At 46.7% G+C, this 13,591-nt stretch overlaps 1 protein-coding gene across 1 annotated transcript; it reads right to left on the bottom strand.

The window, feature by feature from the left end:
- Positions 1 to 414: 414 nt before the first annotated feature.
- Positions 415 to 8,545, bottom strand: Rbx1 (ring-box 1). Its single transcript, XM_021183450.2, has 5 exons — positions 8,428 to 8,545; positions 6,613 to 6,691; positions 4,606 to 4,676; positions 1,732 to 1,817; positions 415 to 594 (listed from the first exon to the last, which is right to left on the bottom strand). The coding sequence occupies exons 1-5, from the start codon at positions 8,503 to 8,505 to the stop codon at positions 582 to 584; spliced, it is 327 nt and encodes a 108-aa protein (XP_021039109.1). The 5' UTR covers positions 8,506 to 8,545; the 3' UTR covers positions 415 to 581.
- Between the last annotated feature and the right edge of the window lie 5,046 nt (positions 8,546 to 13,591).

Below are 13,591 nucleotides of genomic sequence, written 5' to 3'. Positions count from 1 at the left end.
CAGTACAAATTTTTTGTCAACTTTTGTTCTAGAGATTGCTGCATGTCATTCACAGTCAGTGCTAACCCTGTAGTGTTTAGAGTTTACAAAGTCTTCCTGTGCCCACTTGATGCCAGTCACTCGTTCTTAGACTCCATCATGAGATGAAAGCCCAGAGCAGACCTGGCTGGTCCAAGGCTGCTATGTTCTTCCTCATTCCTGCCTGGTGCTATCTCAGGAGGAGGACAGAGCTGGAGGGGTTTCCAGGTGCCAGTTACCCGCACTCCCGACTCTGAAAGGTTCCTCATAACCGTGTGAAGATGAACCCACGGGCCAAGTGTGTTCTCCTCAAGAACAGAGCACTTCTCGAGGCTGCCTTTCTGGCTCTGAAGAGGCTCCTCCTCAGCTCACTCTCCACATACACGAGACAGCAACCACCTCCAACTGAAAGGCTTTATTTGACACAAAATACAATATGGCTGCGGGAACACCAAACTCCAAAAACAAAGGAACGGAAAAGGACCATGGTTCTATCTAATGTATAATTAACAGGAAGTCACTAGACGAGTAACAGATGGGGACGCCTTGCAGGAGAGTCTTTCCTAATGCCCATACCTGGAAGACAGAACAAGTCACCTCATTAGAACGCTGGAGAGTAAAACCATAAAACCTGTTAAACACATAATTTTTGAGTTTTAGACAGGGTTTCTCTGTGTATCCCAGCTATCCTGGAACTTACTCTGTAGACCAGGCTGACCTCAAACTCAGTTGTAAGATCAAAGGCATACATTATCACGCTTTGCTTAATAATAAAAATGTAATCTATTAGCTATAAATTTGATATCACAATCAGTCAGCTGTGCTAAGCCAAAAGGATTTGGCACTTGAGGCACCTGACCTGGCTTGCAAGGCTAAAGCAGGAGGGTCACAGTTTCCTATCCTAAGGGAACAAACAAACAGTAAGAGTGGTTTTGGTGGGTATTATCTGTGACCACTGCTCTGGGAAGGCAAAGGGAGAAGGAACCCCAAAGTCCTAAGGCAGTCACCCCTATACCACCATACCCCCAACACCGTGGAACTTATCAGGGCTGGGCACTCATCGATTTATTTTGGTGCTACTAGGACTGACTTCAGGTCTTTCCACAGGCAAGTATTCTAGCACTGAGTTACACCCTCTAGTCCTGGAAATGCTTGACCAATCATTTCTGACTCCCATATTTTCCACTTTGATAGACTGAGCAGGTTGAAAAGACTCAGCCTGTGAAATGCTAATCCCTGTTTACCTTTTTTTTTTTTTTTTTTTTTTTTTGAGACAGGGTTTCTCTGTGTTCCTCTGGATGTCCTGGAACTCACTTTGTAGACTAGGCTGTCCTCGAACTCAGAAATCCGCCTGCCTCTGCCTCCCAAGGGCTAGGATTAAAGGCGTGCGCCACCGCTGCCCGGCTCCTGTTTACCTTTTTAAAAATAAGGTATGGTGGGACTGGGTTTTAGCCCCATAACCTGGGAGGCAGAGGCAGGCAGATCTCTTGAGGCCAGTCTAGTTTACAGATCAAGTTCCAAGACAGCCAGGGTTACTTACAGAGAGAGATTTTGTCTCAAAAAAAAAAAAAAAAAAAAAGCAAAGAGAAAAGACACCAAGGGGGTTGAGGGTGATGTCCCACCACTCCAGCTGCTCTCAGCTTGAGGCCAGCAGGAGAACGACACAACCAGAAAACCCAGACTTAGAACCCCAAACAGAGTAGAAACACCTACTTCTGGAACTCCCACTCTCTGTTGTCCAACGGACACACCTGCCTCGTTTTGAGCCATCGAGAGATGCAGTGGAAATGAAAAGCATGCTGAAAGAGAAGAAAGGTGTTACACGGCACCACAGCCACCTACTGTCAACACCAATCATGGACTGTGCAGTGGAACGACAACAGGTCAGAGAGCAGCCTTGGGTGAGAGAGAGGGCAGCACGCCACATGACATCTTGGAACCCTTATGGGCAAGGGTATTTCCAACAAGAACATGTAACATGCCTTTACTGCTAAGAACTGACTCAGGAGCAAAGGACTAGAAAGGAGGTCCTGAAGGGTGGGAAAAGGCCACTGTCCTTTCTCAACAACTTCCTACAACATTCTGTCCCTTCAGACTCCAGACCCTGCTTTTAAGAAACAAGGCAACAAACCCCTCTGGACTTCCAAAAGGCAGAAGCTGAGACACTTCCCACCATGTCTAGGTACTGGGGACAGCTCATCCAAAGACAGGGAAGGCACCTGTCTCTGGCGCTCATCTCCCTGCCAAGCATCCTACAGAACCTGGGAATAATCTCAGAGGAGCTTGTGAGCAAGGGCAAGGTGCCTGTGAATGAGGTTTCGGGGCAGGTGGACTCCATCTTTCTCCCTCTTAGTTTACAATGCAGGAATGGGTGTATTTAGCAGATGATAAATGTACACAGGCACATTTACAGCGCCAAGTATACAGAAGATGTTGACACTTATTACCTCATGCAAGCCCACTGCAACCCCGGCAAGGGGGCAAGACAGATATTACTATCTGTACTTTACAGACAGGAAATGGAACCCCAGACAAATGACTTGTCTAATTCACAGAGCTGGTTCATACAACACTCAAAATTAGCACCCTAGCCTAGTATAAAGGCTCTGGCACAGCACACCGGGCTCTCCTTTATGGCAGGCTATAAACTTATCTTCATCTACACTTTTCATTAAAAAAGAAAAAAAAAATTCAAGACAGGGTTTCTTTGTGTAGCTCTGGCTAACCTGGAACTTGCTCTGTAGACCAGGGTGGCCTTGAACTTGGGAATCTGCCCATTTCTGCCTCCAGAAAGCTGGGATTAGGCATACATTACCATACTTGGTTAAAAATTCTTAAATTTAGATAAAAGCCAGTAGTGGCACATGTCTTTAATCCTAGGACCCAGAGGCAGATAAAGGCAGATCTCTGTAAGTTCCAGGCCAGGTAAAGCTACAAATGAATGCCTAAATAAATAAATTTTAAGTTACATTTATTTGTGTTTATGTTTGTGGGCACAACTATGCAGAGCACTCACAGGGTGCTTGTGGAGACCAGAGGAAACCCTGTGTAACGTGGTCTCTTCTACAGTGGGGCTCCCAGAGACTGAGCTCTGCTTGTCAGGCTTGGTTGACAGGAAGCAGCTTTGCCCATGAAGAACCTCAGCAGGTTCCCCCTTTCCCTTCATACAGAAGGGTCTGATGGAGAACAGTGGGCAGGAAGACAGCCACAAGGCCACCAGGAAAGCACTGGGCACTAGGAAGGGCCACAGAATTTGGATCATGGGTGGTTGTGAGTGGCTCGCTGTGCTAAGGTGGCTTCTGGGAACTGGAGGTGGGTCCTTTGGAAGAGCAGTCTATGCCTGTAACTGTTGACCCCTCATTTAGCTTTCTTTTTTTCTTTTAAATGATTATTTTTATGTGCATTGGCATTTTGCCTGCATGTATGTTTGTGTAAGGGTGTCAGATCTTGGAGTTACAGATAGTTGTGAGCTGCCATGTGGGTGATGGGACTTGAACCCAGGGCTTCTGGAAGAACAGTCCGTGCTCTTAACTGCTGAGCCATTTCTGCAGCCCATTCAGCTTCTCTTCCCCACTTACTTACTTACTTTATTCATTTAGCTTTCCTATCAAATATTTGCTATGTTGTGGGAGCCACTGTAGGTACTTCTAAAACATCTATTCATTGTAGGTATGTAGATGTGTCAGGAAGACAGCCAGTTCCCTTCTTTTACCGAGCTCAGGACCTAAGGCTTGGCAGCAAGGCCCTTCATCCACTGAGCCATCCCACTGGGCCTCTAAACACTCTTTAAGAGTTAAATCATTTATTCTGTTTATACTTTCACTATTAGCCATCTTTTACCCGAGAGAACTCAGGATTAGAGATGTTAGATGTTCTTTCTAGCAAGTAAGACAGCAACAGATGATGGCTGACTCCAGAACCTGATTCCTTGTGTCAAGATGGAAGCTGTGCATCCTTGCCCTGACTGCTCAGGGCAATTTTAGCTCTTGTAACTAAGGCTACAACAGCTCTATAGATGGATCTTCAACATGCTAGAAATAATATATTTGTTGTCTCATCTCCATAGCTGTCAAACCCTGTAATGCTATATACATTTAGTCCAACAGAGCTGGGCTAAATATTTCTGGCAGGAACACACACACACACACACGCACACGCACACGCACACGCATGCACACACGAACCAACCATGCACCAAAATCTAACTTAAAACCCACAGAGAACTGAGAACTTAATATTCAACTCATTTACCAAATCTCTTCCCCCAGACATGGCCTTAAACGGTCTGTTGAGAAGGCACAGACCCTCTCAAGACTGTTTTAGGCTTTGAAGACAACCCCTGAGGGTGGCTGAATACTGCACACATTGCTTAAGGAAAGGTCAACTCAGTAAGTAAGACAAACTAATCTTTCTTTTAATGCCTACTGTTCGTCCAGGGAAAGGTAACTACTGAGAGGATGTGAATCTGCTTTCCTGTCTGCAGCCTCTTGGGAGAGAGGGGAGCTGCTCGTTCCCCTAATAACTCTCAAGACGGCGGCAAAGCAGCAATGCATGCAGAGCCACTCATAGGTAAAGATGGTTCCTTACGTTGCAGACGCCCCATGCAACCGTACACTCTTCGGAAGTAGCTGACGCCTGGTTGGCCTGACATTCGATACCTGTGGGCACAAGGGTAAGAATGTCACTGACCTGGGGCAGCAGCTTCTAACCTGGCCAGCCACATCCTCAAGCGGTTAACTGGCCATTAGCTGTTTCAAGTAGATGGGAAAAGATGAGGATGGCTGTGTGGTGGGTAAAACCTGTAATCCCAGCATTGAGGAGGCAGAGGCAGGATAATCTCTGTGAGTCTGAGGTTAGCTAGGAGTACTCATGTGCTCCCCCTAATAGTTTTCAATTTTCAAGATGTGCAGAGTAGCTGGGTGTGGTGGCGCACGCCTTTAATCCCAGCACTTGGGAGGCAGAGGCAGGCGAATTTCTGAGTTCGAGGCCAGCCTGGACTACAGAGTGAGTTCCAGGACAGCCAGGGCAATGCAGAGAAACCCTGTCTTGAAAAACAAACAAACAAACAAACAAACAAACAATCAAAAAGACGTGCAGCGTAGGAAAACTGGCAATGAATTTACAAAGTATTCTTGAACATTGGGCAACCAGATGAAGCCCCTTGTGAAACACAAGCTGCAGAACCTGCAGGTCAGTCTGGACTGGACAGTAAGACCTTGTCTCAAACAAAACCAAGACAATGACTACCCGAAACTCAAGCACCCAAATGAGGATCAGAGGCACAGGCCACTCTCCAGGCTGGTTCAGTGATGCCCCTCCCCCATCTATATTAAACATGGCAGCTGCTGCTCTGTTCTCACTGTAGCACAATGAAAAGGTCAAAGTTCAAAGAAACTCTGAGGCACCATGGACTACCAGCAAATGTCACAAAGTGCTTTCTCACACAAGCCCCGATTCATGCTTTCCGAGCTGCAGTGATCATACTGTTCCACTATTTGGTTTTGTTATTCATCTAGCAAATATTGAGTGCAATTTTATTATGTACTAGACAAAATGTCAGGGCAGTAACTAACATGGATATAACTGAGAACCATGATTAAATGACATAAAGGGATACTACAGTTAGGACCTGGGAGTATCTGAGAGACCTGCTGAGAGCCCATGGGTGCATGTGTAAATGTGGAGTGGGAGGGATACACACTTATAACAGGCATGCACGCACACACATCCATGGACACGAAGCTGTTCAAACCTGAAAATGTAAAACTTGAGAATACATAGGGCTGGCTGCAAATTTACTTCTAACTTATTGACTTATTCATTTACTATGTATGGTGTTTTGCCTACACTGGAGTGTGTCTGGTGACCTTGGAAGTCAGCAGATGACACTAAATCAAAGTGATAGTCTATGCAAGGTAAGCCTGCATGTGGTTGCTGGGAACTGAAGCTGGGTCCTCTGGAAGGGCAGCCAATGTTCTTAACTCCTGAACCATCTCTCCAATCTGTGATTGTAATCTTGCCCAACAAAAACTAGCTTAGGTAAGAATACTATAGTTCAAATCTTAGCCCTGCTGGGTGTGTAATTTGCAACAATACTCCTGCCACTGCCTCCCAAATGCTGGGATTACAGGCATGTACCACACTATCTACCTTCAAAGGTCATTTTCTTCCACTAGTTTGCCTTTATGGCTGTCTAAGACAGAAATAAAAGGCAACTCTATCTACCCTCATTTTAAATGGGATCTTGCCTGATTTACAACAAGTAATTCATTCTGAGAGCAAGGTACGCCTCCAAGACATTGGGTTTTTTTGTTGTTGTTTTTTGGTTTTTTGGTTTTTCGAGACATGGTTCCTCTGTATAGCCCTGGCTCTGTAGACCAGGCTGACCTCGTACTCAGAAATCCGCCTGCCTCTGCCTCCCCAGTGCTGGGATTAAAGTCATGCGCCACCACGCCCGGCTAAGACATTGTTTTTAAGAAACAATTTAACTCAGGAGACAGAGTATTCACTGGTATAGAAGACAATTGGGCAAACCAGGATGACCGCCATTTCTGTAACCTTCTTAACTTCTTCCCATCCGCCCCAGTTACTTACAAAGATCCATAATGTGGTTCCTGCAGATGGCACAGTTATCAACCACAATGTCCCAGGCCCAGAGGGCCACTGCATTCCACTGCAAGGAGAAGAGGGGAAACAATGCATTTTCCTTGTAATCTAATAGCTCATTAGGACTTCAGTTTGCAGCTTCAGTTACCAACGCCCTGGCCACAGGGCCTACCAAAGAAAGGATGTTTTTGGATTATACTATTTGGACTACATCAGAGGACAACAGCAGACCATGTGTACACTTCCCCATTCCTTGAAAGATGACATGGGTATCTTCAATTTTTTATCTATAATGTAAAATAATTTAGCTAGCCAAACCAACGTGAGAATATTAGTACTATTTTCTGAACACCTCTTTAGCTTTAAATAAGTCTAACCTCGAACTACTGTACAGCTTTCCCTGACAGCTGTGGAAGAACTCAAAATCTGCATAAGCACTGGCTCTCCACGAAGTTTTGGACTCAGAGGCAGGGAAGTGAAGAGACTGAACTAAGATAATAAATGGACCACTAAGTGGATAATCACAGGATAAGCTGGATAGCAAGTTACCTACCCAGTTTCAGTACACAGAACGAGGTCATCACTTAAACCTTACAAGAGCACTGCAAGCAAAGTAGATTCCACTGCGATTTTCTTCTCCTCTTACCAAGTAAACTGATGTTCTCAACGTTCATATATCCAAACTCTTACTCTGTTAGCTCTAGTAAGTCGACCCAAGACTTCTTATATTAGACAGGGCATCCCTTTCAAGGACTACTTTGGTTTGACTTTCCAAATTCAAGCATAAGAGTTTAGTAAATTCTACATTACATTTTTATTCTTCAATATGGCTGCGGGCTGTAACTGAGCAGCAGTGGCCACAATGAGATGATACAAAAAGGGGGTGGGGTGAGGGATATTCTCAGCGACACGTTCCAAAAATAATCCATAAAAAGAAAACACCTTGCCCACTTCAAGATCTTCATTTTGAACATATCTGTGTAATCTTAGGTAGGAACCGACACTTTTAAAGGACTAGCAATCTATGAAGGGGAACGGCATACAAAAGGACGTTTCATATTTTTGTTTTTCTGTTCTCAGGTCATTAGCAATTAGTACTTCACCTTCTTAAATGGCACAAGTTCTGGGCTTGCTTTTAAAACAAAGCCCACCAGGCTTTTTAATTATCATTTTGTGTTAGAAGTGTACAGGGACATTAGAGAACCATTGGAGTGGCAGAAGCTATGTGACAACTAGTAGCCATCTCGTTAGAACCAAGCTTTACACTTGACTGTGGGTTTAGAGGCCAATGGAGGCCGCCATACAATCGAGGGCCCACGCCAGGTCCCTCGGAGTCAATAGATTCTAGGATCCAGGAAGGGGCGGAGCAAGAACACCGGCAGAGCCCCTCTGCGCTGTCATCGCACGTTCCCGGGGTTCTCCGCACGGCCCCATCCTCCACCCGCCGCAGTCTCTCCACGAGTCTCCATCCCACCCACCCCACCCTGTCCTTCCCCCACCTCTCAGTCACTTCAGTGACAGCTCAAGCGCTTGGCTCCGGCATCGAAGTCAATCTCGCGTATTTCAGTAAGCAGCTCTGCAATTGGCCCCACAGCTTCCCCAGCGAGACTAATAGAGCCCCAGACACTGGGTCACCAGCATGCCGATCAACCCTAGGCCCGCCCCCCGGCTTCCTTTCCTGGTGCCCGGTCCCAGGAACGCCCTGAAATGAAGCCCTTTCCCCTGCGCCTAGCTCTTCCTCGGGCCTGCCAGCCATATCCGCGCCTCCCTAGCTTCCTTGAGGAAGGCGCTGGCGAGCCCAACCTTTTTAACTTCAAAGCGCTTCTTGCCCGCGCCGCTGTTGGTTCCGCTGGGGGTATCCACATCCATCGCCGCCGCCATTTTGGAAACACACAATCTGTCGTGTGACCACTGCGCCTGCGCACCGGCTCACTTTCCGCCGCCTGCCCCGCACACCAGGCGCCTCCTCCCGCACCCCTCCCCTCATTGGCGCGAGCGTGGAGGAGGGGCGGAGCCTGTGGTCACGCCCCTTAAAGGCGCAGGCGGAGGTTTCCCCCCCCCTCCAAACCCCTCATCTCTCTCAGCTGGGGAGGAGGCTGGAGTGATTGAGGCGGGGTCGGGCGGGGCCGGGCGGGGCCGAGAGAAGGGAGCCAACCGGTGGGAACGTCCGTGAGGTCTCGATGGTGCTCGCATTCTGGGAAGCCCTGTGGTCTGACTCCTTCATTTGGGGCGGCGGCTGCTTCCTTCTTCTGCCCCAGGACTTAAGCCCTGGTCCACATCCACAGAGCTGCCCCCGAGTCCGTGGTTGCAAGGGGCATGGGCTGGTCTTTGAGAACCCGAAACTCCAAACCGGCCTTCTGCTGACCGTGGTCGGCTTCGGAGCCAGGCGGTGTGGCAGTCTCCCTGGAGGCCTGTGGCCGGGCTTACCAAGGCCTGGTCACCGTCTGCGTTATCAAATTCAGATTGGGAAATTATTTGATAGGGAGAGAAGAGGCCCAGGAGCAAACAGAGCAGGCATTCAGCAACTTTGCCTTTATCTTCTCATAGGAAAGGTGATGGGGATGCCATAGTAAATCCCATAACCACCCAGTCCTAAATGGTCCTCCTTTCTCCCCATTTCCTATCCCGAGTTTTGCTAGGATTAAATTAGTACATTTGTAGTGGCTGAACTTGAGTTCGGGTGAGGCATTCTGATTTTCTTACCGGTCATTACCATCGAGCTACAGAACACGTACGTTTTGTAAGCTTCCATGATTAGTCCAACCCTCCGCTGTTTTGTCTCCTAAATTCGCGGAGTTATGACTAGAATACATCAACCCTTGAATTTCCTGTGTGTTCTAGTTCCCTCAACAGAACAACAAAAAAGGTTTTACCTGAAATGGGCTCCCTCCTGCCCTGCTGTCCTGGAACTCAGGACTGGAACTAGGCTGGCTTCAAACTCAGAAATCTGCCTGCCTCTGCTTCCCAAGTGCTGGGATTAAAGGCGTGCACAACCACTGCCTGGCCTGAAATGTCCTCTTAAAAAAAATACTTGCTGGTGTGTAATGCGGTGTGTCATTGATGCCCTTGCTGAGCAGGGCAATACATCCTGAATACCACCACAGTTTTAACTTGCACAGAGACTTGTGAGAGCCCTGCAGTGTGTGTGTGTCTGCCCAAGTTCTACCTCCCACACTAAAACTGTCATTGGTCTATGTGTCTACAGACCTCCTAAGGATGCTAGAAACCCATAGTTAATTAAGATACTGAGGACATACTTATCCATTCTTCAACAACTATCCTGAGTATGTTACTTGGTCTTTTAATTTTTGGTTTATTATTATTATTACTATTATTATTATTATTATTGAGATAGGGCCCCACTTTGTAGCCCGGGCTGGCCTCTACCTCCCAAGCACTAGGGACAGAGGGAGCAGAACCACCATGCTCAGCTACACTGGGTTCTGCTTTAAACAGGAAAGCCACAGTGAAGTCAACTCAGTGAGGAAATAAGCACAGATCAACAACTATATCAAGGTGTCTCAGGTGGCAATACATGCTACAGAAAACAAGATGGTGAGATTGAGGGGAGGAGGCAGTAATGCATGTACATTTGAATAAAGGCATTGGGCAATTTTGTTATTGTGTGAACATTCTATAAAGTCCTTACGCAACCCTAGATGAGGTAGCCTGTTACACACCTAGGCTATATGATGAACTTATTTCTCCTAGTTTCCAAACCTGCACACTGTGCTGAATACCATAAGCAAGCTTAACAGGATTGTATTTGTAGATCTAAATACAGCAAACATTAGAAATACACTATCAAAACTAGCGATCTAACTCAGTTGTAGTGCACACAAGGCTCTGCATTGCATCTCCAGCACTGCAACAAACAGGTGTAAAACATGAAACCAGGTGAGGCTGGACAGATGGCTCAGTGGTTAAGAGCATTCACTCGCTGCTTTTGCAGATGACCCAGGTTTGGTTCTCAGCACCCATGTGATGGCTTACAACTATCTGGAGTTCCGTTTAAGGGAACCCAGTGCCCTCTTCTGGCCTCTGTGGGCATGAAGGTGGTACACACAGCTGGCCACATGGCACACATACATACATACATACCAAACTTCATACACATATGGTAAACAGGATCTTAAAAGAGAGAAACAGCCTTTCCTTTTCCTCTTCCAGGGATGGGGCTCAGGGGCACTCAGAATGGTCCATCATGGTAGGCTTTCCTACAATACAGCTTTTAATAAAACTAGGCTGCCTTGAAACCCTGGCAACCGGATTGTTTACCTTTTATACGAAGAAGGTAAGGAAAGCACCTAGATCCGCATGCAGGGTGTGCCCAGGCAGACTTCAAGGGTTCGAGCTGTGAGACCCAAAGTCCTTAAGAGATTGTCTAAGACAAAGGAGCCTGTCAGCAGGGACAATGGTGACTCCATTTGGGCCAAGTGCGTCTGTGACAGGATCAAACGGGCTTTCCTTATTGAGGAGCAGAAAACTGTTGCGAAAGTGTTGAAGGCACACAGAGTCAGAAGGCAAAAGAAATATTCAGCTTTTTTAAGAAATAAAAATCAGGGGCTGGTGAGATGGCTCAGTGGGTAAGAGCACCGACTGCTCTTCCAAAGGCCCTGAGTTCAAATCCCAGCAACCACATTGTGTTTCACAACCATCCGTAATGAGATCTGACACCCTCTTCTGGTGCATCTGGAGAAAGCTACAGTGTACTTAGCTATAAGAATAAATAAATCTTAAAAAAAAAACTATTTCTGGCTAGCCAATCTCTCTCTCTCTCTCTCTCTCTCTCTCTCTCTCTCTCTCTCTCTCTCTCTTTCTCTCTCTCTCTGTAAATCAATAGCTATATATATAAAAGAAAAACCAAGGCTTGGTCTATGGGGAGAGAGAGAGAGGGAGAGAGGGAGAGAGGGAGAGAGGGAGAAACAGAAGGCAGCAAGATGGCAAGATGGTTCAGCAGGTTCAACATTTGTTGCTAAGTTGCTAAGTTCAGGACCTGAGTTCAATCCTCAGGATCCACAAGATGGAAGGAAAGAACTGATTCCGGGCTGGAGAGATGGCTCAGCAGTTAAGAGCACTGACTGGCCTGGCTTAGTGGCACACACCTTTAATCCCAGCACGCAGGAGGCAGAGGCAGGTGGATTTCTGAGTTCGAGGCCAGCCTGGTCTACAAAGTGAGTTCCAGGACAGCCAGGGCTATACAGAGAAACCCTGTCTGGAAAAATAAAACAAAACAAAGAAAGAGCACTGTTCTTCCTGAGGTCCTGAGTTCAAATCCCAGCAACCACATGGTAGCTCACAACCATCTGTAATGGGATCTGATGCCCTCTTCTGGTGTCTCTGAGACAGCTACAGTGTACTCATGTGCATAAAATAAATAATAATAATAATCCCAGCACTTGTGAGGCAGAGGCAGGTGAATTTCTGAGTTCTAGGCCAGCCTGCTCTACAGAGTGAGTTCTAGGACAGCCAGGGCTATACAGAGAAACCCTGTCTCGAAAAACAAAACAAAACAAAAAAACCCAAAAAAACAAAACAAAGCAAACCACCACAAAACACCAATAAATAAATAAATAATAAAAAAGGAACTGTAAGAAGGGAAAGAATTAATCAGCAAGTCCTTTGCTTTGATAACACTAGAATGGGGTTGGGATGATCATAAAGATTATTTTCAGGGTCTCACTATACAGCCCTACTCTCTATGTAGACCAGGTTGTCCTCTCACTCAACCGGTCAGGCAAGATACACCCACCAATGCAACAGTGGTATGACTGTTAGAGAGTGGTAACCAACCATTCTTGTTTTCAGTTGGATTTGAGGCCTGTTCCACAGGAGGCAATTCATATCAGATACTGCAAACCAGGTCAAAAGACTGGCTGGAGAGGCTATTAACCCTAGTAGGGACACTACTTCTGTTCTACTAAAACGGAGATCACGTATCCGTCAAGTTGCCTTCTAACTCTGTTTTTGCTTGGAGACGAGCACTGGTCAGCTTCGATCAGAGAAGCTCCTTTTCCACAGTAGGTGATGGTTAATGTTGGGGGCTTGAAACTGGTTAATGTGAAGAGGATACGTGACTGTTGAATGTTCCTCCCTAAAGGGGATGTGTTGGGAGCTATTAAGACAATGCTATTGTCCTGATCTCTGAATTGGGCCTCTCCCCCGAGAAGAAAAGGGGTCAAAAGCGGGCCACCGACACGCCTTTCCGAGAACAACCACAGAATGTTCCAGCCCTAAGTCAGCGCCAGATGTCCTGACCACACTCTGATACCACCAAGTTCCTGCTTCCCCGTGTAGCTGCCGAAAGAAAAATTTCCACTGCCCAACCCCTCCTGCTCAGAAGTATTTGTACTTCCCCTTTTACTTGTGCATTTCTACTGCCCCACACCTCCTGCTGAAAAGTACTTCCCCTTTTGCTTGTGCATTTAAGCCTTGAGCATTTCTCAATACAGTGAGACCTTGATGCTACTCAGACTGCTTCCGTATGTGTGTGTGTGTGTGTGTGTGTGTCGTTCATTGCACAAGGTTCTCATCTCTCTCTACCCCCCATTTGGTTCTTAGGAGAAGGTCCCCTCGAGACCCTCGAATAACTGGACCTGCTGGACAGGTCAGGGATGGGATATCATATCCTCTAAGGTTTAGGGAATACTGGTGAAGGGAGCGAAGAGCACATAAGAGCCAGGTGAAAGGGTGGAGTGTTGCGGAACGCTGTCTTCCAGGTAGGACATGGCTATGACACCCGTGAAGGCTCAGGAGCTCTCATTAGCTACACAAGGCTTGCAGACATTTGGGTTGTTCGTCATTCCTTCATGTGGGCTCCCCAAGGATCTCTAGGGAGTTAGTGGTAGCTGTGATCTTGCCACTGGTTGTCCATGTTTATGTAAATGACCCCACACCCATGTTTCTGTTAAGTAGCCTTTTCAATCTTATTAGTACACACTCACACACACACACACACACACACACA

Source organism: Mus caroli, chromosome 15 (genome assembly GCF_900094665.2).
Source record: "Mus caroli chromosome 15, CAROLI_EIJ_v1.1, whole genome shotgun sequence".
Classification (NCBI taxonomy): Eukaryota; Metazoa; Chordata; class Mammalia; order Rodentia; family Muridae; genus Mus; species Mus caroli.
This window is presented reverse-complemented; position numbering and strand designations above follow the sequence as displayed.